At 33.6% G+C, this 24,852-nt stretch overlaps 1 protein-coding gene across 3 annotated transcripts in view; it reads left to right on the top strand.

The window, feature by feature from the left end:
- ADAMTS6 (ADAM metallopeptidase with thrombospondin type 1 motif 6) overlaps positions 1-24,852 on the top strand; it is a 155,909-nt gene that overhangs the window by 75,678 nt on the left and 55,379 nt on the right. For all 3 annotated transcript variants that reach the window (XM_085322418.1, XM_085322417.1, XM_085322419.1), the window contains exons 10-12: positions 910-1,056; positions 10,214-10,355; positions 21,218-21,325. In XM_085322418.1, coding sequence (XP_085178544.1) covers positions 910-1,056; positions 10,214-10,355; positions 21,218-21,325 — 397 coding nt within the window. The remainder of the gene's footprint in view (positions 1-909; positions 1,057-10,213; positions 10,356-21,217; positions 21,326-24,852) is intronic.

The raw sequence follows: 24,852 nt of genomic DNA, 5'->3' as shown, positions 1-24,852 counted from the left end.
ACTTCGCTATACCTTGTGCTTTTAGGTCGTAATGGTCAGCTGAAGAGGTGAAACAGTATCCAGTGTCTTGGAGCTCAGAGTAACATGCAGGTCTCCTAATTTTATACCACATTCTGGAACAATACGTTCAGATTAATTGACAACACTGTCACTGCTTTCAGTAAAGAAAGTGGTATGAAATACTCTTCTTTCTGTCTATAGAGAGATGACCAGCCACTAATGTACCCTCAGTTGTGTCTTTTTGCAATCAGCCCTGAAAGTTTCTAGAAGATCACAATGGATTGCCTCAACACATTCTTGTTCCTGAATGATGACCCAGAGATTTCTTCCTGTGTTTTCCACTGATCTTAAGTCTCCTTTGCTTAAGTTCCATGACAAAGGGGACTTAAAATAGAGACTTAAAGTCTCATCCATATGAGTGGATATATAGAGGAAGCATGCATACAGCATGGCCCTGGGAACTGCAAAACCAAGTTCTACTTGAACTTTCATTGGCTGCTGTATGTAGATACTGTACTGTTACAGAAACATGACCTACTCCTTATTTGTCTCTTTTTACTAATCCAGGTGCCTTAATGTATAGTCCTTATTCAGGTAAAATACCCAAAATGGGACCAACTACCTTTAATTTATGTTGCAAGAATGTTGTGAAACTTTTTTAAAAAAGTTTTATAAGTAAGATGTTTTCAAAACTCTGCAAAAAAAAATGCTAAACAATTGTGCAGTATTCTGAGATGTGACTAACTAGACAGAGTTTAATTGATCCTGCTTCTCTGCTTACAGTTCTGCTGTACTAAGAGTGTTCTTTTAAGTCCAGACATGATCTTTGTAAAAATTGCATTAAGTTTTAAGAGATGCCTGATGCTGAAGAAGAGTAATGGGCTGTTTTTCTCCTCCTCTTTTGGGCAGTTTTGGTATGAATCATGATGGAATTGGGAATTCCTGTGGGACCAAAGGTCACGAAGCAGCAAAGCTAATGGCAGCTCATATTACAGCAAACACCAACCCTTTCTCTTGGTCAGCCTGCAGTCGGGATTACATCACCAGTTTTTTGGAGTAAGTAACCTCTCAGGAAAAATGATAAATTGTTTCAAAAATTCACACCTTTCAGAATGAATAGTTGGTGGAGCTGCAGTGACTTTTTCTAATAGTTTACAATTTAAGGATGAAAAGACAAAAGTGTAATGAGTCACTTCAGATATTAATATTGTACAGTATTTTTTCTGTGTAATGGAAAAGCTTCTGCTGTGTTCTCAACTTCACAGTTCTCATTTTTGATCTATTCAAAACATTTTGAAGTGCTGAGCATATTTCATTACTTCATTAATCTGATAGTAAGAAATAGGGGAAGAATATGGGGTGTATTTTGTTAAATACATGCACAATGTGAGGCAATCTATTTAAGAGAACATAATTCTATCCCTGTTTCTCTTAAATTTCATTTTCCTGTTTTGTTACTAGGTCTTCTGTTTGAGTTAATAACTTTAAAATATGCTAACAGTGTGGTGATTTTTATCCAGAAATACATTTTTGACTTTATGCTACTTGGGACATTTACTTCTATTAAAATAATATATTAAACCCATCAAAATATGTTTGTCACAAAAATTTGCTGTTTGATATACATTGGCCTGCATGATGCATAACGAAGGCTTTGTATGTAATTTACACTGTAGAAGACAGACACCGAAATACTGTGACTGAGAATAGATTAATAACAAGAGTTGTTAAAGTGTGTGTTATGCAGGGGTCTTTATGGAGGCAAACTGCAATTATTTGATAAGTTCAGTGTTGTCAATGTAGTCATTCCTTTAAGAAATACAGGTTGTTTAATAATTTAGATACTTATTATGTTATAGGAGGTGTACTTAAACAGTACACCTAACACACCTAACAATCTAACCACTAGACTACAATGAATAAAATGAACTTCTTTTAGATACCTAATCTCAGAATAAGGTGCTGATCAGTCTTACCTGGACCCATCCAGACCAATAGTATTTGTTTTTTATTGATTCTAATACAGCTTCCCACACACTGTACAGGAGCATTGACTTGTTCTAAAGAGGTGCTTAGACTCCATAAAGAGTCAGTGGACAATTTTGTGCTGATATTAGTCATTGTTCAGATGAATATACTTCTCTTCAGGTTAAGGCACTTTGTATCACCCTACTGAGCTACCCACTGGTGTTTTTTGTACTGCGGTGTTTGGGATGACTGGTATGACAGCCTAAACTAAATTATTCTGACCAAATCATCCAACATATATTTGTGGTACATGTTTCTTGGAATATAAATTAGTTTTCTGATAAGAAATATATATACATTCATTTAACACAAATTAAATGAAAAAATAGACAAAGTCATCTTGTTTTATCACTGCCAATCACTTCTGTCAATGCAATGCTGTCCATTCCCTTTAGTATTCTTTCTGGTATGTTATGCAGTTTAGTTTTAACTATGATCAAGAATGGGATTTTTCATCTCTTTTGGGAGATTATTTCCCAGCTTAGTAGTTCTGACTATCAGTTTAAGTTTCAAATATTTTCTTGTAGCATTTGGAGGTTTGCTTCTCATAAGAGTTTTATTATTCTCAGTCTTGTCTTTCCTTTGTTTGTTGCTGTCTTTGCAACTCTTATTTTGAACTCATTATTGTCCTGAAAATATCTTGTCTATAGATGAAGGTGTTACTCCACAGGTAGTTAAAGCAGTTATTTCATATTCAAGGATTTAGAGAAACGTGGTACAATTCTATGGCTTGTGTTACGCTGCAAACAGAACAGGTCAGAGCATTTGATCATAATGGTCCTTCATGGTTTTTAAATTTCAGTCTGGATGAACTTTCTTGTTTCTTAGCTAGATGCCTCCCATGTATGTAGTGACCTTTTAACTTTCTGCTGTATCAATTTAAAAAACCTGTATAGCTTGTGCCTTTACTACTTTATTGCATTTAAATTTTTATATATTATTTACTCATTATTTTATGTATTACTTACATTATTTATGTATTATTTATGCTTTTGCATTCCCCATGTTTGATTCACAATTAAGTTTCAGTTTTAAGTCAGTGAGATGCCACTGAAATTGTAGTTAGGCTGGCATAAAGCTAGAATAGTGTTCTGATGAATCTATTCCTATCTCTCCTGATTTTTTGAGATACTTCTTTATCATTGTCTATGTTTGCAACTCTTGTCAAATTAGTACCATTTGTGTATTTCATAGAAATGATTATTGAAGATACCAGATGATATTGAACCCTAGAAATAATTCCAATTATAGGTTACTTTTAATGATTTTTCAGTTATGTTTTTAAAACTCAGAATGCAGATTTTTTTTCAAAGCCACCTTGGATAAACATGGATCTGTCTGTTTCAATTATGAATTGATTTTCCAACTGTATAAGATACATTGTTATAAAATGTACTATAAGCCAGAGATTCTTTTCCATCTACTAATTTTATAGTTATAAAAAAATTCTCAAAGATTATCTGTTCATTATAAATCTGTGCTACTTATTGTTTGTGGCTTAAATACTCTCTGTGTAGATGATGTTTTTTCTTAAAATAGTTGTTGCATTATTTCACAAAGTAGAATAGTTTGCATCAGAATCAATCTTTTTTTCCCCTATAAAATTATAGTTTATTTTTCCCAAGTGTCTAGTGCTGTGCCTCCACAGCTTTTCGTGTACTTTCCTCAATGACAGCAAGAAGCTGTTAAGATGCCAGTTGCACAGGTCCCTGCAGAACAGCTGTCAGAAGCCAAAATCACTTTTTCTTTACCCATTCACATATTTCCTTGAGGCAGAACGTTTTTAAGGGCAGAGGCATATCTATTGCAAGTCATCATCAGAGAGCAAGAAGCAAGGAAAAAAAGAGAATTTCATGTGGTAACAATTCCCAGACTGCTCCCATGTAGCAGAACAGTCTGCATCTAGAAAGGAAAAATGATTCAATTTTTTTTATGCTTCTTCACAACTTAACAACCAGATGAGGAAAATGCTGATTTAGAGCTCTCTTCCTCTCTATTTTTCTCAAGAATGGGAAAACACCAAAGACAAGAATCAAAAGACAACAAACAAGGATGACAAGTGCTTTTTCTGTGCACAGTGGATATGGCTAATTTAGGGTTCATTTAGCTATATCTGGAAAGAAAAGTAGAGCATGGTGGAATGAAATGCAGAGATGCCCAAGTTAGCAGAAACCTGAACCAGTGAGTCTGTGTGACATATCACAACAGCTTTTGGATTTATCGACTTGGGTCTGGGTGCAGTCCAGCCAAGTTAGGGCAGGGCTGTCATGGTGCCAGGATAATGCAGCTGGAATGCATTCAGCATGAAGCTGGTAAAGTGTTCACAGTGCTACAAGTAAGGTTAGATCCATGTGGATTTACCAGGTTGGGTGACCACTTGCTAAGGTATTTTTGTATGGTGCACTGTTTCACAAGATAGACAAAGCCTTTCTGTACTTTCTCATCATGCAGAAGCATTTTGAAAGAGAAGTCATCTTGGTGATACTCAAAGGAGGACTCAATTTAACCTTCTTCCTCAAGACTTTCTAAAAACTACACTCAGATAAAAGTTTTCCAGACTTAGGACAAACAGAAGAAATTGAAGAACRGCCATTAAATATCAGTTGGAAGATACCAGCTACTACTTAGGAGAATTGTTTATTTTGCTGGATGACCAGGTAGAGGATGGAAGTGATGGTAAGGATAGTAATAAAGGCAAAGCAAAGCTATGTATTGTTAACAGAGCTATCAGAGCTTCCAGGAAGATTAGCCAGCACAGGTTTGAAATGGCCGTATTTTGTAACTATGAGAAAGACAGTTTTTATGTTAGGGCAAAAGGTTGGCAAAGTGTTGATAAATGCTTTACAGCAGCTTTAAGTTTCTCTAACCTTTTATGGAACTAAATGCAAAAATGCTCACTGAGAATTGAAGGCTCGATGAGCACTGTCAGAGGACAGAAATTCCTGTGAGAATGCTAAAAATCCTCAAAAATAGTTTATAGGAAAAAATGAATGAACCCTGAAGATACTGCATGATGTAAAACCAATCATTTTAAATTTAATTCTATGTAGCATAAAYATACTTTTTTATATATATATATAAAATATATATACACTTATATATATTATATATATAMTTATATAGATACAGCATTCAGGTTTCGTTATATGCAAAATGTGTTTATACAGTGTGCCTGCTATAGTCATGCAGATCCCTAGACTTTAAAAAAGAGAACTTACTTACAATTCCTTTTTCAGTTGCTTTTGTAATACTATAATTTGGATGATTTCTGGAACTATAGTTGCTTACTTTTGTCTGAGTCAGGATTGTCTTTTGAAGAGGAATGGAGAAGAACCAGGAATCTTTAAATAAGTAAGATTTAATACAGGAAATTCTTGAAGGGTCTCTAGGATTGCCATACAGCAGGATTTAGATCTCAAAGGCTACACCTTTCTAAATCTGGAAAAAAGGAGCCAAACTATCTGGATCCAAGCAAGTACATACAGAGAATATCAGATATCTTCCAGTGCCTGTGTCCAGGTATCATCTGGGCCTTAGATCTTGAACATACAAATGGATATGCAAGATAGATAAAAGGCACTTAAATATTTGCCTCTTATGCTACCTAGGGCAGATTAGCTAATCCCACAATACTCCAGAAATCTAAATTAACTTTTAAAAAGTACAAGCTAAGAGTAGTCTTGTAAAATAAGGTCACATCAGGTGTATCTAAATTCCATATCTCATTCTCCAGTCACTGGAGAAAATTTACTATTCAGTGTTACCCTAGTGACTTTTCTGTCATTGTGCTGTAGGTGACCCTGCTTGAACAGGGAGTTGGACTAGATGATCTCCAGAGGTCCATTCCAACCTTAACCATTCTGTGATGCTGTGTCCTATCCTTTGGATTATAATTTGCCTCTTTTTTCTTTTACTTGAAAGCTTACTAGGGAAATTTTTTAGCCAACAGTTATTTTGATAAAAATGATATATTCCCATTTATTGTGGATTCTCAAACTTCAAGAGTCAATATTTTGTTTAAAAGACGTCCCAGTTTTTTAAAAAAGAACCAGTTTCTGTAGACATGGGCTCACAATATGGTTTTAAATGTTGACTTGGCAAGTAAGAGTCTGTCTAACTTTTGGGTTATTTTAATGTGAACAAATTTTAATGAGCCGAACCAGCAGTCTGTTCCCACTAACTTTTTTTGTAGAAATGTTTGATAAAATTAACAAAACCCAACAAATTAGTCCTACGTTTTATAGCTTAATATCTCCCAAACTCTTAAGGCCAGGTAGCTCGGTGGACCAATAGACTTTTTCTAGTATGGCTCCTGGATAATATTTGAAAGAAAAAAGAACACTTTGGACTGCAGATCATATTGTGGAGAGAAAACATCATTAAAGAAGTAGCATGTTTTTTAGTACCAAACAAAAGAAATATTGATAATTATGACAACCTTGTAGAAAATGAAAGGGTCTTTGAGATGAAATCTGAAGTGATAATCAGTCATATCGTCAGGCCTGCATAAAAGATTGGAAACAAATAGAAATTATCATCAGAGAGAGAGATTCATAAGTCCATATCTATATTTCAGTTTCTCAGAAGTTCAAGAATGTTTGTATTTAGTAATCCTATTCTAGCTCATTTCAGTTTTAGACATACCACCTTAAATCACACTTCCTGTACTTAAGCTCCAGTTCCACAAATATTTATGCCTTTAGACCAGTGAGTTTATTCCTTAATGTAAAGTTAAACAGTTTTTTTTAACCTGTATAATATATCTTGGTACTCACTAAAAATCAGTTTTACTCAGGAAAAATAGGTAGTAAGTATGAAGTAAGGATTCTAATAGGAGACAAATGTTATATATGCACAYACAAGTAATATGTATCCTTATATGTATATGTGTATATATGAAGCACAATATTTATAGTTAATATATTTTACTATTGGTATACGTGAACATAATTTAAAAGATAAATGTAATGTAACTTACGAAATTTCTCATATTTCTGTCAGTAATTCTATAATAGAATTAAAGATATATACTATCTATGTACAGCTGTAATAGATCATTAAAATATTTACAGTAAATTTAATATATGATAGTCATAGTTTGCATTGTATTCCTCATCATTAATATAAATGAGACAATTTTTTACATTTAAAACCTAATTCAGTGTCACTATTCTGGGATATTTTCCTCTTATTTTCTACTGTGTATGCTGCTGAGATATTTGGAAATAGATATATTGTAGTATGAGCATAAAGTATTAAAAGTCAACACGCATAGTTTTTGCATTTTCTCTTTAGAGCCTTGACTATAGAAGTGGTGTCCACACAGGTGCCTTGATCTGTCATTTAATCTTGTGAGGATTGTCTACTCCCTCTTAAAAAATATAAATGCTCTCATGGGGATATCCTGCAAGGTCTTTTGACTTTATGTGTGCTAGCTACATAAGATAAAATCACAAAGTGCAAAACTGATTCCAAAGAAAAAAAAAAATCTAGAAATGCAGAGATGAAGGTATTGGGGCATTCTTTCCCTTCTCATTATCTTTTTTACATCTATATAGTGTTTGTTTGTTTTTTCACTTCCGTATGCCTGATGATTACTTTCAGATCTCAGTTTAGAGAAATGTTCCAGTATCTTTATTCATCAAGCACCTTTTGCTTCATCCTCTTAGATTTAGCAGAAGTCTTTTCTGAAGTATCTGGGTTTTCCATTGATGGAGTGAAGAGAAGGAGAAGATGAGGGATATAGACTCAAGAGCATTACACCATTTCTGAGTCCAGTAGAAATCTTCTGGAAAGGCTGCAAAGATCCTCACTCTGTGTTAATTTTCTGTGCACAGATTTGCTGAGACCCTTGATTGCCAGTGGGAAGTCCTTGGTTTCATGACTCTATTTTATAACACTTGCTATTTCTTTTCCAAAGTTCACTTCAGTGAACTTCAGTTCACACAGTACTGTATCAGGTTCTTATTCTGAGTTTGTAAAATGTGTCAATTTTGTCTAAGTACCTTGAGAGAAATAATAGAACTGAAGCAGAAGGAAAAAGAGAAACAAATTTTCAGTCTGGAAGATGGTGGAGTAATAAAGTCAATAAGGGCTAGTCATTTTCTTACTTTTTTAATACTATAACAATATTTCATTTTAATGAAAATGGTGTCCTTAGAGCAGAGCAGGATTTTTTTTTCCTACAAGGATTTTGACTTCCATTATATGAAATTAGCATTACATATTTATTTCTGCAATTTTATGTCTTGTAGGGTAGGTATAGAGTTAAATTTAGAGGTTCAGTGCATTGAAAGATTCAGACTTGATTCTGTAATCTAATCTGTGCATGGATCCATATGCCTATGGAGAGAGTCACCAAAGGTAATAAGAGTTTTTAAATGCTGTGTCCTTGCCTACCTGTTTACAGGAATCGTAGTTTACAGACCAAACTCTGCACTACTGAAATTTGTCAAAATATTCCTATCATATACAATACTAGCTGGAGATATTGTTAAATGTTAAACTTTTCACTGATTGTTTAAGCAAAGTTCCTATTTGCAGTTGAGTCTGAACAATGCAGAAGGATCAGATTGTGTTTGAGTTCCTTCCATATTGCAATTATTAGTGTGTACTCTTTGTACACAAAAAGAACAGTGCTGAAATACTTAGGTTCAAAAGAAAGCAGGATAGTTTCCCAACTTTTGCCATTTTAAAAAATATATATTTACAAGAGTAAATATTCAAATAAGAGGGGAAGTACCTTTTTTTCTTTCCTGATTCATACATTCGATATTTTACATTTCAACACATTTTCAACATAATTTCAGCGTGTTCTATGCCTTGATTTTAGGAAGAATATGTGCAAGAGAATAACGTTAAATTCATTGGCATTAGTAACTGAATATCGTAATTTTCGTATATTTACCTGATTATTGCCATAGTTTCTATGTTACCTCTTCTGAAATGGTCAAGGGTTTTTTGTTTGTTTGTTAGCTTTTCCGAAGGATTTATTGTACTATTTAGAAGAAATGAATAAAAAGGGTTAAAATTGAAAATGTGAAGTATGTGGTTAAAGAGGGCTTTTTGCTCCTTTTATCTGCAAATGAAAAGTATTGAAAATTAGCAATATCCAGAATAACACTGCAGAACATTCACTTGTGAAATTATGTTCTTTTGGCAAGCTGCATGGAAAAGATTTGGGAAAAAAACATGAATACTGGCAAAATTTATAGGAATGTTGGAAAAAAATTTAAAGTGTTGGCATAAGAATTCTTTAAAAATCCTCACTTACTCACATGTGAAATGAAAGTAAAAAAGCATCTGTCCTCTTTTATGCACACTGGYTAAATAAAACTGAATAATTACATTTAGCAAAATATAAAGGTTTCTAAACAAAAGAACTCTGTCTGCCTTTGGCTTTGTTTATTTGTTCCACTACATTAAAACATCATGTTTGAATGTGGACATATTTTGAAAAAACAATGATTATAAAAGAACACGAACTTTTTAAAATATGCTATTAGTTAAAATATAAAATTTTGAAGACTAAGTATTATTAATGCAAAAATCCTGGGTCTGTACAAATATATACAAATTTAAAGATCCTGGACAATTTTGATCACTAATTATTTTGTTCGCTCAAATAGAAGAATGCACATTAAGGTCCTAATCTTACAAACACTTAAATATATTGAAATTTAAATGTTTGTACTTTTACATAAGCCAATTGAGCTTCTTATTTATTATCCATAAGAAGGTAAAGTACTTAGCTGTTGAAGAGTTGAAAGGGTTGTTAAGAATTATAAACTTCATTTTTTAAATTTGCTTAATTTGTTTGTTTTTCATTCTATGACCAAATGTAGTTACTCTTCAGTGAACACAAATAGGAAACTTAAAAATGAAAATCAGTCTTGTGTGGCTCAAAAATTACCGTACTTTTTAAAAGGATGATATATGAAATCTATTTCACAGTCTAAAATGAACATCTTTGTTTAATAGTAATAATGAAAAACTCTTTTGAGCTCTTAATTCCCTATAATTATATTTTTTTAATCATGGGTGTACCATTTTACTGTTTTGTTTATTGCAATCATATTTGTTTCACACCCAGTGCTGTTAAAAGTAAGAACTAGATACATGATATCGTTACTGTGATTAACAGTCAATAGAATTCCTAATTCCTTTGGTCCTTTATGTTGAACAGTTCAGGCCGTGGTACTTGCCTTGATAATGAGCCTCCCAAGCGTGACTTTCTTTATCCAGCTGTGGCCCCAGGTCAGGTGTATGATGCTGATGAACAGTGTCGCTTCCAGTATGGAGCAACATCCCGCCAATGTAAATATGGGGTAAGAAGTCTTAATCCTTATGCTGAGTGTTCTGCTTAGTCATTTGTATATATTCCTTCATAACATAAATCTTTAGTTAGATGCAGTAGTGGGTTACAGATTTCCTACAGTATTCTGTCTGGTGCCGCCATGTGTAAGCTAAGGGTAAATTTTAATATTTATGCTGCATCTTTTGTTTGAGTCTTTTGTGTGTACGGTACTTCAAAGTGTGCAGGTAACAATAAGTTGGAGAAGCATTTTTTTAATGTTAGGAAAAAAAGAGCCCATAGCACTTGCTCCTGCTCCTTGTAAAGTGAGCAAGATTCTCACTGATAATAGTTAAATGAGATTATCTTGTATTAACCTTGAAACATGGAATCTTTTGTGTTGGCTTTAACTTTTCAATTTAAAGCTACATTTTGAAATTACTTCTGTACTTATATTGATTCGCCAAGCCCATTTTTACTTTTTTTGGTTTTTTTTTGTTTTTGTTTTTTTTTTTGCTGGCATTGAGGTTATTATTTCTCATGTTATTCAGCTCTCTTACTGAAAAGAATAATTGGATATGGAAACAGAAGGACATGATGCTAGACAGCTGAAAAGAATACTGAAGAGCTGAGTACTAGCAAAGTTTTGGTTGCTAGTACCAGTGTGCAGTATTTAAGTTAAAGGAATTTACAGCACAAATAAAAACCTGCACACTAGTATTTAGGCAATTTATGCAATATATCTTTAAATACTATCTTGAAAATCTTGCCCAAATATCTAGTAAAAGGATGCATTCTGTTAGGCTGGTCATCAAATTATCAGCTGAGACTGAACCTTAAAAATATGTCTGATTGTTTAAAAATGCATAGTTTAGTAATATTTTAATTACTGCTTTTTCAAATAAAACAGTGTAATTTGTTCTATACACTTTTCTAAAGGTTAAATGTAAAGGAAGTCCATATTTAATGTCTCCAGGGTGACAAATACAATATTATTCTTGGGATGGCTCTTTGGCAGATCATATTGTACAAAGGATTTAAAAGCTGTATGTAGTTGGCTGACTAGCTTGTTGGGTCTTCCGTTCTTGATCTCTCATCAAACTTCTTTTGGCCTTTAGTATTTCTCTTTAAGATCTCACTTCTCACCCCAGTTCTTTCAGGGCCCTGTTTTCTGTCATTACATCTAAGATATACTCTTTATTTTTTCCTTTTTCTTACAAGTTCTCACCATACACACTATTTTCAGACTAAGGAAATCTACAGGTATTTAATCCATTATTTGTGGAGTTATACTGCGTTTTAAATTAAATTGGAAAGTTAATAATGTGCAAAACCTGGCTTTTCTGCATGTATATTATTTTTTCATACTCTGTTAAACTATATAATCATTGTTCTGATCAAACTGCACAGCACAGTTTTATTCTTAAAACAGTATCTTGGCCTTAAAATGCAAACAATGGGAAATAATGAAGATTTAAGTAATCCTTGCTTTGTGCTGTCTGCTTTTTTTTTCTTTTGAGTTTTTTGTTAAGATTCCCTTATAGTTAGAAAAAAGAGGCTGAAACTTAACTGAGGCACTAGTTGAAAAAAATTAAGTCTTCATGTGACATCACCAGTCCTCTGAATTGGTACGGCATATCAACACGGCCAGCAGTGTGCAATGGAGCATGATTTGAAAATATGTTTTTTTCTGAGACACTTAATAACAATATTCAGGTTGTATATATTTACGTAACATGAATGTAAAAGTCTTTTTAACTTGTAAAAAGTATATGATAATTTAAAATATTGTCTACATTTAAAATATTACCTGCCATAACCATAATGCTCTGAAAATACCATCATAATGATTATGATGGCACATATTCCAAGTGATACCTTTGAAGGGAAGAAAATTATTTGCAAGTTGATAGTGCAGATGGAAAGTACTCAAACAAGAAAGACCTATTCATGTGAGAAAAGGTTTTTAAAACTAAACAGTGGAGGTAGATCTAAAAACCCAGAAAGCTGAATATATAATTCTACTCTTTCATAGTCAAAAGTAAAAAGGCCTTTGGTTCAATACTCTGGATGTTCCTATTTGATGTAATACTCACAACAAAATGCTATAATAGTTTGTTGATCTCACTGTAACAAATACATATGCGATTATGAAGAGACAGACCTAATAAAGATCGCTAATTAACAATGGATCATAATCGGTCCGCTGAAATCTTGTTAGCAGTAAGCAGCTTCTATATTGAAGCACCTGGTACAAAAGAGGCAATGCAGTTTTTCCAACATGGAGTTTAGTGACCTAGACGGAAGGAAATTCTAAAACAAAAGGAAATCTCAGAGAGAGTTAGTTGCTATCTCCCTTGCTTATATACTTCACTGATTTGTGATGGTGAAACGTGACAGGAGAAATGGTTGAACTCTTAAGTCAGAAAGACAAAATCACAAGTTTTATTTAAGCTCTGGTATAAGTATCTAGAATTGAGTATTTTTTAGATTTTAGAGCTCGTACTTTTAAAGCGACGTAGAGAATTATGATGTTCTTTTTACTTTAAAATTCTGTCCTAATGTGTGTCCTTTAGAAAAATTTCCTCTTTCAGCCATCTAACTTTGATAATTTATGCTCATTGCTCTTTCTTCCCTATTTCCTTGTGTATTCCCTCTGTGCATTTATTTTAACTGCTTCTTACTTTTGATCATAAATTAGGTCTTAATCCTGTAAAGAATTTTGCACATTTAAGTACATGAAGCCTTCTTTCTCCTTTAGGAACTTAAATACTTGGAGAGGTGTTTGAGGAATTAGGGCATCAGAATGCAAGTACTAAAGAGGCTGCAAGCTCTGCCTTTCTATGTGTGCATAGTGAAAAGGAGCTTTGACCCTGAAAGGAACATTTTGGTAGTTGTATGAGAATTACTCTTAGAACAAGACCTAAATGGGCAAAGGCAAAATAGATCTGTCTGTTTATTCACTTACAGACAAAATTGCTCCAGCAGAAATATTGCTGCTATCAATCAGATTTTTCTGTGTTGTTCAGCACATGAAATCAAGCAAGAATTGAAAATGCCCAGGTTAGCTAAGTTATCGGTAAAACCATGTGTTTGTAAGCAGTGATCCTTCTAATGTCATGTTTGTGGTGATCTTTATACTTTCCACCAGTCCCTGATACACTGACAATTTTAAGGAATTTAAATTAAGAAATAAATACTTTGAATAAAAAATTAAGAGAAAAACTTGTCTCAAATACCCAATACATCAATACTTAAAACATTGCATTTTTAGGGTACACTTTCAAATTCAGGRGAATGTTAAACTTAAAACTCCGAATAAGCCAAATTGTAATTGTGGGAATTTCACTATATGATACATATACACAGATTCTTCCTAAAGTGAAGTATCTGGCTGGATTCAGTGCAGGAGGAGAATCTGAGGTTATTAGAAATTGTACGAACAGTGCCAGTTTCATTCGTGTAGCTACCATATATGCTGCATCTTTGCTAGGATGATGGAGTATGAATTCTCCCCTGCTGGTTGTCAAGCATGGCTCAGTTCTTCTCCACTCAATTTGTGTGCCAGTTACAGAAACTTTTTCAATCTTTTTATTCAGGTGAGTGTAAGGAGAACATTTTTCATGGACTCCTTCCCTCCTTAACCTCTTGAGCATCTGCTTAATAATAGGACTGTTGGCTCTGTCTGGGTTAACTTGGGGAAAAAATTCCAGTCTGACTTTGAATTTCTCTGTTTTATGAGTTTAAATAGTATCTGGAATATGCCTGACTAACTCAGAGATTTTGTGGTTCAAAATAATGCTTTGCTTTAGAGCTGGTCCCCACATTTCTAAGACGGAGGCTAAAACCTCAGACATTTTAATAGCAGTTAATACTTTATGCATATGGTTGATATTGCTGTGGTGCTTTTTATGATCTTCGAAGCTGTTGGCTGCAACTCATGGATTTCAGAGATAGTGCCTAACAATTCTTATGGTATATCTTGTTGCATTCTTTGCTTTTCGACCATCAGTGGCATCAGTAGATACTTTGAATAGATGAATAAGCAGACAAATTCTTTCCTTTGCATATATGACTACCTTCACTCAAATCAGCAGGAGCAATCTATTCATATTTCACACTAGCATTTAACACATCAGGTAATGTATTTTAGCTGATGACAGGTAGCTGTCTTCTGTGTCATGGTCTTATGTTTGCAATTAAGTTCTACAGTTAGTTTGCCAACTAAAATAGCATAAATTCAAACATGAGTTTATACTCACATTTTGTTAGTGAAGTTTGGAGAACAGATGAAGTTCAAGCTGTGAACTTACTGCTTATGAACAGTCAGAATGAGGATACGCCCTCACGGTGTGAGGACACAATGTCCTCCTGCTGCCCTCAACAGGTCCCTTGCTTTTGTTGTCTCTGGGAAGCTTTTTATGAGTTACGGGGAATGCCCCCTACAAGGCTAATTGCTATTAATGGAAAGTTATTGGGAAAGAGCTGACTACATAAATATACCTTCATTGCTTCGTACCTTCACTGCTGTTTACTTTCCCACATGCCAACTCAGAATAGTCTAAGTAATGAGCTCAAATCCAGGAGAATAAACAGATTTCCATACACAGTTATCTAATATTTCTTCTAGAGCAAAATAGCTTGAAATTACAATTGACCCTTGTAATTAGGTGATGCAAATTTTAATGTTAGGGAATAATGCATTTTAATATAGTATGTATTTTTTATAAACAGAAATGATTACTGTTGCGATAGCCTGAGCTGCCACTATTTTGCTGGTACATTTATGTGATTTACTTCAGTTAAAGAAAGGGAGGCATTTACGGCTTCCCCTAACTTAGGGCTTTTAGGAAGATGAAAGCAGGTTCTGGCTGATTTCCAAAAAGGAAAGAAAGAGAAATCACTGGTGTATCTTTACCCAGAAACTACCAGTTCCGTTCTGTTTGCTCATCTTTTGATACTATGGATCATAGTACACATTCAGTTGAATTTGTACGTAGTACTTCCTAACTCACTGAAAAGTGACTCGCTCCTCGGCTKCTTCTTACAGCCAAATCTTTTTATACTCAGAGTTTTTTAGAAGAGCATAAGCAATTCAGTGAGAGATTGATTTATATTATGTTGCTCACAAACCGCTGTTAAAAATTATGTGTAGGCAAAGATGGAAACTGAAGATCCTGCCATTGCACTCCATCATCTTTATAAGCCTCTCCGGCATTCTTATGCTTTGTAAGGTCTTGCCTATCAAGTGCAAAACCTCCCATAACTATTATGCAGGCCTTTTACATCGAGAATGATTAAATTCTCTTGAATTTTTTTTGTATACAGACTTACATGATCATGTTCTAAAGCTGTTTGAAACACTTTCAGCTGTCTTCTAATAGTGGATTTTAGTTTTTTTTCTCTCTCTTTTATTTTACTTTTTTTTTTAAGGTTAGATTTACTATAGCCAAGGGAAATTCCAGGTTTTTTCCTCTATCTGAATCCTAAAGTGGTTTTACATCTTTTTTGTATCTTGGTTAAGTAAATTCTCACAGGGCCAACACTGTGTACCAATCTGATACCACCCTCTCTTCTTCTCTCCTAACATTATCTTATTTGTCTCTGTTTTTGCCTACCTCTCTTCTGCTCTCTCTTCTTTTCTTCTTTCCCTCTTTCTCTTTCTTTCCTTTTTTCTCTCCCTCTCTTCCTTGTGCTCTTTCTTCCTCTCTTTCTCTCTCCCTCTCTTGACATTTTTAAAATGCACAGCAGAACATGCAGATGTTAAATGCAAGCATAACACAAAAGTACTTGAATCTGATAAACCTGTTTAAAAAGTAGGAGGGGGAGACAATGATTGAAGATCACTTCTCCCACTTCTCAAAGCAAGAGAAGTGCAGTAAGTATAGTAGGAACAATAGTGACATTCTAGGTGCTGTTACGGGGTTTGGATAAACGCAGGGTACTTTGCATGGGTTTGAAAGAGAAGATGGTACTTGTAGGTGAGTGACCTTGTGGGACTTCTGTAGTTTTCATAAGGTTCACATAAGCACCCAATATTTAGGAAAGTGTGATGGTAACGTAATATGATTGTATGACTTAACCTTACAAATTACCTTTCACGTTCCTTCAGCAGGTTACGGTTCATAACATGCTGCACCACTTAATGAGCATTTTTATTGCAGCACTAGAATGGTAACTTTGGGTGCTTATCTGAACTAAACTTGTCTTTGAACTTTCTGAAGTTCACCCATTATTAGAATCACCCTTCTGATTTTAAACATGTTGCCACTAGTATTTCAGCAGTGATGGTGAAAATATTATAGGAAGATGCTTTTCAGATCTGAATTTTAAGTCACAGTTCAAATTAAATATTTTAATACTCTATTCCGGCAAATGCTCATCAAGAGGTGCAGCATATTATAGCTAATAGATGCTGAAGGAATGTAAATTCTAATTCAGATTTTAAAATTTTATTTAAAAACATGACTCTCCCTGCCCAAATTATCATAGTTTAATACATGTTGTGAATATATTTCCCATCTTATTTTTTAATATTATAGGCCAAACTGCTGACTTTTACTTGAGGCTTTTGTTAGTGTTTGAAACATTAAGAACAGCACAAGTGGAGCTTTGCCCATATTCTGAGTTTTCATTGTGCTGTATTGTTACTATTTTGTGATGATGATGGTATAGGATGCTTAGATGTTACATAATTTGAAATGCCTATATGTAACTCTGCATGACATGACAGAAAGAGGCTCCATCATTGGTAACACATAGGCAAAAAAAAGATAATTTGATTTGCTGTTTTTTTTCTCTAGATGGGTTCAGCTTTGTTTAATTTACTGCAAATACAAGCATCCGAATTCCAAACTGAAGTCATGGAGCCCTAAGATACACCGTTACAGGTTGTCATCTATCTTGTCTTGATCTTGTGAGGCCTCAGCTTCAGTTTATGTTTCCTGGATTTTTAAAACACTTTGCCTTATTTCCTTTAAAAATTAATAGTTATTAAATCCACACACTCAGAGACTGACTTTGAGGTCATTGRTTAATTTTCAGATTACTCTTCATTTTTCTAGTTCCAGTAAATTGCTCACACAAATTTGATGTTGGAAAAGGATGTGATAACCTCATCCTGTGTCCCCAGAGAAGGAAAGGCTAATCTAAAGAGTCACCTTTTGTTGGGGTGCGTGTGTGTGCATGTGAATGTGTGAAATGGTTCTGGGCATGAGCTTCCCAAGGCACTAGGATAGTGGTAATAAGAAAAAAACTTAAATCAATAACCATGAACCAAAGGTAGTACGAGGTGTAGGGTTGATCTGGAGAAGAGAAATCTTTGTGTACCTTAATAAGAATTTCTCCAACTTTCCGAAGTGAGATGAAAATAAGGAAGGCATACAGCTATATTAATACCTGGTATATTTCCATTTTCATTTAGCAGAATAACAACAATTTTCCACTTTTTTTTTAAATACTCACCTTGTTTTCAAATAAATATTAATGTTATTTTTCATTTCACGTACAGGATGATGGAGAACATGCTTCAAATTCTACTCTTTCTTTTAAATACAATAGACTGGGGAAAGTAAATTTTTTAATAAATGTGATTATATTTAAATGAAATCATAAAAATACATTTAAAATTTTTTAATATAAATTATTTCTACAAAATGATACATTGTGTTATTTTGTTAATAAATCTTCGGTGTTGCCCATAGTCTTACATAAAGAWTTTTTTTGTTGATTTTGAGTTATTGTCTGTCATAATTCTCATACAGGATTCCTTTCTGATTGAAGCAGAGGTTTTTACTTAAACATTAGTAGTATGATACAGCCTGTAGTATGTTTATATTACTTTCCTTTTGTCTTTAGGGATTTACAGAGGTAAACTCTTTCTGAAATCAACGGCAGAATAAGGACTGCCAGGACTTGTTAATAATAATACCTAGTTTTTATGTACTGCTTTCAATCCTGTTTCCCCAAGCAGTTCAGAAAGAAGAAAAATATTTTTCTCATTTTGTGGAGTAGGGAGGTGAGCTGACTTGCCTAAAATCATCCTGCAAGCAGATGGATAAATAAAAGTTTGAATGCTGTATCCACTAATTTACACAGTTTGTTTGATTACTAGTTTAGAATTACAAAGTGTAGGAGACATTACTTAAATGAATTTGGAGTAACATAGTGCTGCAAAGCAGCTTGAGTATACAGAATGTTTCCTGTTGACAAGAACTTGTTAAATACTCTATTTTTGCTGGCAATGAAATACATGCATGAGTTATTACTTCCCCTCTTATGTTAATGTATAAATGACGTGCTTCTGTAGACAATCAAAAGTGAAATTCTGTAGGTAATCCCTGGAACATGAACCAGAATTCTGAATTCAAATCACCATGAAATAGAAATGTTTTCAAGTTCCAGACTGTGATCTAGATCTGACGCTTTGCTTGTGTCTTTGTATTGAAGTGATTGAAATCTTTGTTACTCAATGCACTTGAATTTTGAGCTTTTCAGAGCATTGATCCAAATTTTACAATGAAAGCACAGTTATTAATTTAAACATTTGAACTTGATTAGCAAAATAAACAGTGAGGTCACAAGTAGAATTTTATCACAGTCTGACACTTTCAATTACAGTTTGACAATATAAGCCACATATGAAGTAAATGAGCAGGAAAATTAGATTAAAAAGCAAGTAAGACAGGACTATGATAGGAGCACCTCATATAGTGTTTGAAAGAAAGCAGTTTTAGATTTTCACTTTGAAATCAGTGCTGGATTGAAGTTTGGGTTCTTGGTTGATTTAAATCTGGTTTTAATTTAGAGCTGAATTTTGAAGCAATTGTAAAATTCATAAATTTAATTAGAGAGTTTTTGCTAGTATTTGTGACATCTTCTGTGCTTTGCCTAGTCTATGTAATTTTTCTAAATCATATATTTATTTGTGAATGTCTCTGAAAATGCTGTCATTTGAGTAGCAAAAGCATTTTACACAGAGATTTAAATAATAAATACTTACACTGTTTTAGTACTTCAATGAAAAATAAATTGTAATTTGAAAAGTAAAATGAGTTCTACTTTGGCTGTAGGTATGCTTTTAGGCATGGCAATATTTCTCTGAAAAAGAGGCTCAAGAATGTCAGTTAATTCAATACATGATTCTCTTAAATTTTTGTAGAGTCATCTGCCAAATAGGAGTTAGTGCATGATTTAATATAACAAAATAACTTAGACCAAATTGTCAAAAATGGGATGGAAACTCCAGAAAGCCTCAGTACTCATTCTTCTTCATTTCAGACAATTCTAATACGGTATGTCTTCTAATGGATTTTTTTTAAAGAAATCTTACTTTTATCAGTAGTGCAACTAAATGCACTGTTGCAGTGTTGATGCTGACACAAGGCTCCTGTTGATTTTAAACTTAGCAGAATTTTGCATGCAAGAGGTGGACTTGCATGCAAAACTTAGAGCAGAATTTTGCGTGCAAGTCCACCTCTAAATCATCATTATTGAAGAAAAGCTTGTACTCTTGAATTGTTACTGCAGCTACTAGTGAATATATATAAATGCAATACAATGCAAGAAATGTGAATCTTGGACTAAAATTTAAAGTTACTACTGTTGAGATGTGTAGAAGACAGCCTAGGTGCCAAATACTCATTCATTTTCTCAGAGAAATAGTGAATATTACTGGGGGGACCTAATAACTTTATTTTACTCACAATGTCTTTTCCTTCTTGCTGTTTCTGCAAAGGTTCAGCCACAGAATCTGTATGAGAATCACTTGTAGGATATGATTTCAAGCAGACATTAAATAAAATGTAATAGTAGTGACTATCATAGTATTGTTTCAAAAAGCTCTGTGAGTATTTATGTTTCAAATTTCCAAAAATATTTTAAAAATGGAAAATATCACTGTCAACTTTTTATACAGCTCTCAGAATAACGTTTCAAAGATTATTTTGCAAGAAAGTTGTTATAAAAACAAGTAATCTGTGATTCCATTCTGCAAACATAGCCCAATCCAAGGGCAACTGAAGTGCCTAGGAAGATTTCCAAAGTGTTCAGCCAACTTTGGATCATGTCCCACATTATGAATTTCAATCCTAGATAGTTTTAATAATGAACCACTTTTGTCAATAAAAGTAGCTTAATTTAGATGAGTTAACTGTGCAAAAATACGTGAGAAAATATTGTAGGAAAAAGATTGTTKGAAGAACTGTGTTTATTTAATACTGACAGTATAATGAATTAGGATGGTTGAATTATTTATGAAAAATCACCTACAAAACTAAAAAGCCAAAAGGAAATATTTTAGTATGTAGCTCAATTAGTACTAAATACACGTGCTCTATTTTAGCATGTGTTACGAAAGAGGAGTGCAGGTAGTCTGAGATCAGAAACTTCTTGGTTTAACTAGTGCAAACAAAATTAAATGTTGTTGTTTCATATTTCAGAATTGTTAGTATACCTTTACCATGGAATTTTGAGGCAGATAAGTATGGAAATGGAGATACTACAGCACATCTGAAGCCTGCTTTTAATACAACACCAAAATATACCAAGCACRTTATTAGCACTGCTCCAAAAAAAACCCAAAACCAAAAAACAAAAAAAAAACCCCAAAACACAACCTGTGACAAAAYATCACTTCTATGGAAGCTGTGAAAAACACATTTTTATAGTCTACAATTTGATACTTCCAGATTGTTTGTGGCAGAATATTCTTAGGTAAAATATGGTGGCTTTGAAATTGCTCCGAAGTGTTTTGCAACCCTCTACGTATCTATTTCTCTAGCTCCATTTCTTATTGTCTCTGTTTAAAACAGATTTGTATATACACGTGTGTGTGTGAGGACTGGAAACAATTTTAGGCTGTTACTCTGAACAACTTGCTTCTGCCTTCTTTCCTAGGAAGTGTGTAGAGAGCTCTGGTGCCTCAGCAAAAGTAACCGCTGTGTTACCAACAGCATTCCAGCAGCTGAAGGTACTCTTTGCCAAACAGGGAGCATAGAAAAGGGGGTAAGTACAAATAATTTATTGTTTGAAGACTACAGACAGAATACATTCACATCCTAATGAGAGAGTCCTACGGAATTTATTTAATGATCACTTTATAAATCTAATCTAATAAACAACTTGTCCTGGCTATAAAATTCTAAGCCTGCCTTGAAAAAAACCTGAAGTACTTTGTTTTCTGAGTAATTTCTGTAAAAAAGCCAATTAATTTCATCTTGGGGTGTTGTAACTCTGGATCTGTAATTGACCTCTGAAAAAGGTCTGACATATATCTAGAGATTGGGAACTGTTATTTTCTTAGAAGATAAAAGAATCTTTCTTTCTCAAAACTCCATCTTTCTCAGTGACCGTTTTGTTTGACTTTTATTGCTTTAATATTCAATTGTATTTGCATAACTGCTTAGGTTTAAAGGAATTTGAAATGCAGTCTGATAAACCTACATACCTAAGGCGTATGTATAGAAAATAGAAAGTCAGTATTGGAGTGGATAAATTTACTGGGTTTTGTTCTTTTTTTTTTTTTTTTTTTTTTTTTTTTTTTTAATGAAAGTTATATATCTATCTGTCTGGACGTGATAACTTTGATTTAAACGATAGACTGTATCTCAGTAGTTTAGGAAGGAGATCTGAAAATGATTTTCACATTAAGAAAACCAGTAAAAAGGTGTTCCATAATTAGAAGGCAGAATATATACCGATCTTAAACAGGAAAGAGGGAACTAAAATATTCTAATAATGGATTTACAGGCTATGTACCTGAAAAAATGTAAATTCCATATGTCCATTTTTTAGATAATACAGTGCCTTTTGTGCAGATTTGTTCAGTGACACAATGACAAGAACTTACTATATAAAACAATTTCCCATAACTCTCTTGAGAGTTGCTACATCTGTCCTTAAGATTTACTACTCCAGACTGTGGCTTTTTTTTTTTTTTTTTTTTTCCTCTCCTAACAATGACTACTGTCATCTGTTCTCTGTTCTGACTCTTGCCATGCTGGCTGGGCTAGTTTCAACAAAGGTTACACTGCATTTTGACTTGCAATCTGATGTTTAAATAAAGAGAATGAAAGCTTTTGGGCAGCTGTCACAGTTTATTAATCCTTGCTGACGGCTTCATTCAGGGCGCATGACCTAGTGCCATTCTGATGGCTTTTCCATGCTGAGTTTGGAAATATTGGTAAACCATGTTAAATAAATACATTGAAGGGGTCATTTAAAAAAATGTAGTGCTTATAGTTAGCCAATAAAAATAGAGAGACCTTCACATTTTACCAAAACTGTTACCTTTTATTAGAGTAATAGAAAATGCTAGAAGCCTTATTCTTAAATCAACAGTCTGAGTTTATTTTGGAACCACCACTCCTTGTCAATGACAAGGAGCAATTTACCTCAATTTATATTTTTTAAGCCCTGAGACTGCAATGAACAAGTCAAGATGCTGTAAGACAGTGTTGCTGTGTCCAGTTGCCAGAGGCTTTAATCACTTTGCTCTATACAAAACATCTCCTCCAGTCATCAGTGTCTTATTCTGTCATTAGATATTAGAGAGAAGTGAGAGAAATGTTATTATTTTACAAAGGTAAACTGTCCATGGATTTAAACAGCAGAGAATTGTGTCTATAACTTGTGACTTCAAAAGTTCTTGTAAATTAATAGTTCCTGATAGCAAAAAAAACATAAAACATAAGTCCTTTCCAAATATGTAGTTCTCTTCACCACATGCTAAGGAGAAAATAATAGCTTACAATTCTATAACACTTTATTATTACAATAATAACAACATTTATATTGCAGTCACGCCTCTAAGCCACAAYCAAATTAGACCCTATTTTGCTGGGTTTTGTCCAAATATATAATAAATAGAGCATTCCCTGATCCAAAGGCCTAACAAGATCCTAGAGTACTTTATCATATTTGGAGGGTCAGTTTCTGCTTTTAATTAGACTGATGTAAATTCTATGTAACTGTTAACTCAAATTTTGAACAAAATTTGATGCATTAATATCTTACGGGCAGAGTCAGGAGGGATTTCTGTAATTAAACCTAACACTTTGTTATAAGACCTTCTGTTCAGTTGCTTACATAAACCTGGCAAACTTTAACTCTTTGAGTTGAAATTTTCCATAGTAGATATCTGACTGTGCCTGCAGGCTTTCAGAATGTTTTCCATAAAAGCTATTCAGCTCTTTCTGCATACAAGGAAGGAGAATAGCGTGTTGTTCTGGCACTGACAGAAGCTGTACATCTGTTGTGTTTTGAAGCTTTAATGCTTTCACACTGTGATGAAAGGGCTTACGTGTTGCTGAGGTCAGAAAGGCTCCCCTTTTTTCTTATTCCTGTAATAATCAGTTCAAGAATAGGTGAGTCTTCTCTAGTCATATATGCTCAGAGGTGACTCTGTGAAGGTGAACTAACTGGTGGATTTAAAAAGACGCTGCTCAGGAGATGAAACAAAAAGATGATACTAATAGGAATGTGTATTTTCATCTTTAAACGTACAGTAATAAAAATTAACTTTTTATAGCATCATCAGTATAGACATGTGCCAAGGTTATAAACAAGTGGCAAATGTGTAGAAAGTGAAAACATAGCATGTTGAAAGAAGAATTTATAAAGCTGGATTATCTGGTGGTTAAAATTCAAGTTATTTTTGGACATTAAGTTTCCTAGCAAAATAATTGTAGAAGCACTGATTGAAAATCCATTATTAGAATTGAGATGATAAACTTAAATTTAATTCACTCTGATTTTTCTCACTATTACAGTTCTTGCTCTCTGGAGAATTTTCTAAAAGCATATCATTATAAATCTCTTAATTTGGTAAGGATGGGTCACATTATTCACAGAGTTAAATGTTTGTGAACATTTTACATGCGAGTGTTTAAATGCATTACCACTGTCTTTTTAATGCAGTTAATTGAGAGTTACCTCTTAGTAAGAGAGAAGAATAACATTTCAGTTCTAAAACTTTAATGAAGATTTGTTCTTTTCAAAATACATGACACCTTCTCTTTTCTTCATTTAATGGTTACCCAGTAGTCCCTACCTCATTCCTGACAGCAAGTGAGGTTGCTGTAATTCATGGAGGAAACATACTACTTTTATTATTATAAGTATTTTTTATATATATATAGATATATGTATAGGTATTTATAAGTATTTCATTGTAAATAATGAAGGTTTTGGACATTTTGAATTGCTCTGGAAGAGATTTTATGCATCACTAGCCTCTGCTGACAGATTAATTTTCAGTTAAAATATAGCAGCCGAAGTGAGCAGTAAGTCCTCAGAGTTAATTTCAGTGGAGGAGAAAAAACACCATTGAAGGAGGGGTAATATGGGAAACATAAGAAATAAATGTTTGGATGGTAAAGGAAATTGCAGAGATTCTATTCTGCTTTGGAAAATAAAACAGATAAAGTACACCTGAGTATTGTACACATTCACAATGGGATAGAGTTAGGATCGTTTGCGTGTTCTGTTTGTGTGTATGTGGTATTTTGGGGGTTTAATTTTAACTCTGAGTT

This window comes from Rhea americana, unplaced genomic scaffold, assembly GCF_003343005.1.
Source record: "Rhea americana isolate MKP2758 unplaced genomic scaffold, rheAme1 scaffold_77, whole genome shotgun sequence".
NCBI classification, from domain to species: domain Eukaryota; kingdom Metazoa; phylum Chordata; class Aves; order Rheiformes; family Rheidae; genus Rhea; species Rhea americana.
Note: the sequence above shows the minus strand (reverse complement) of the source record. Positions and strands in the feature narration are given on the sequence as shown.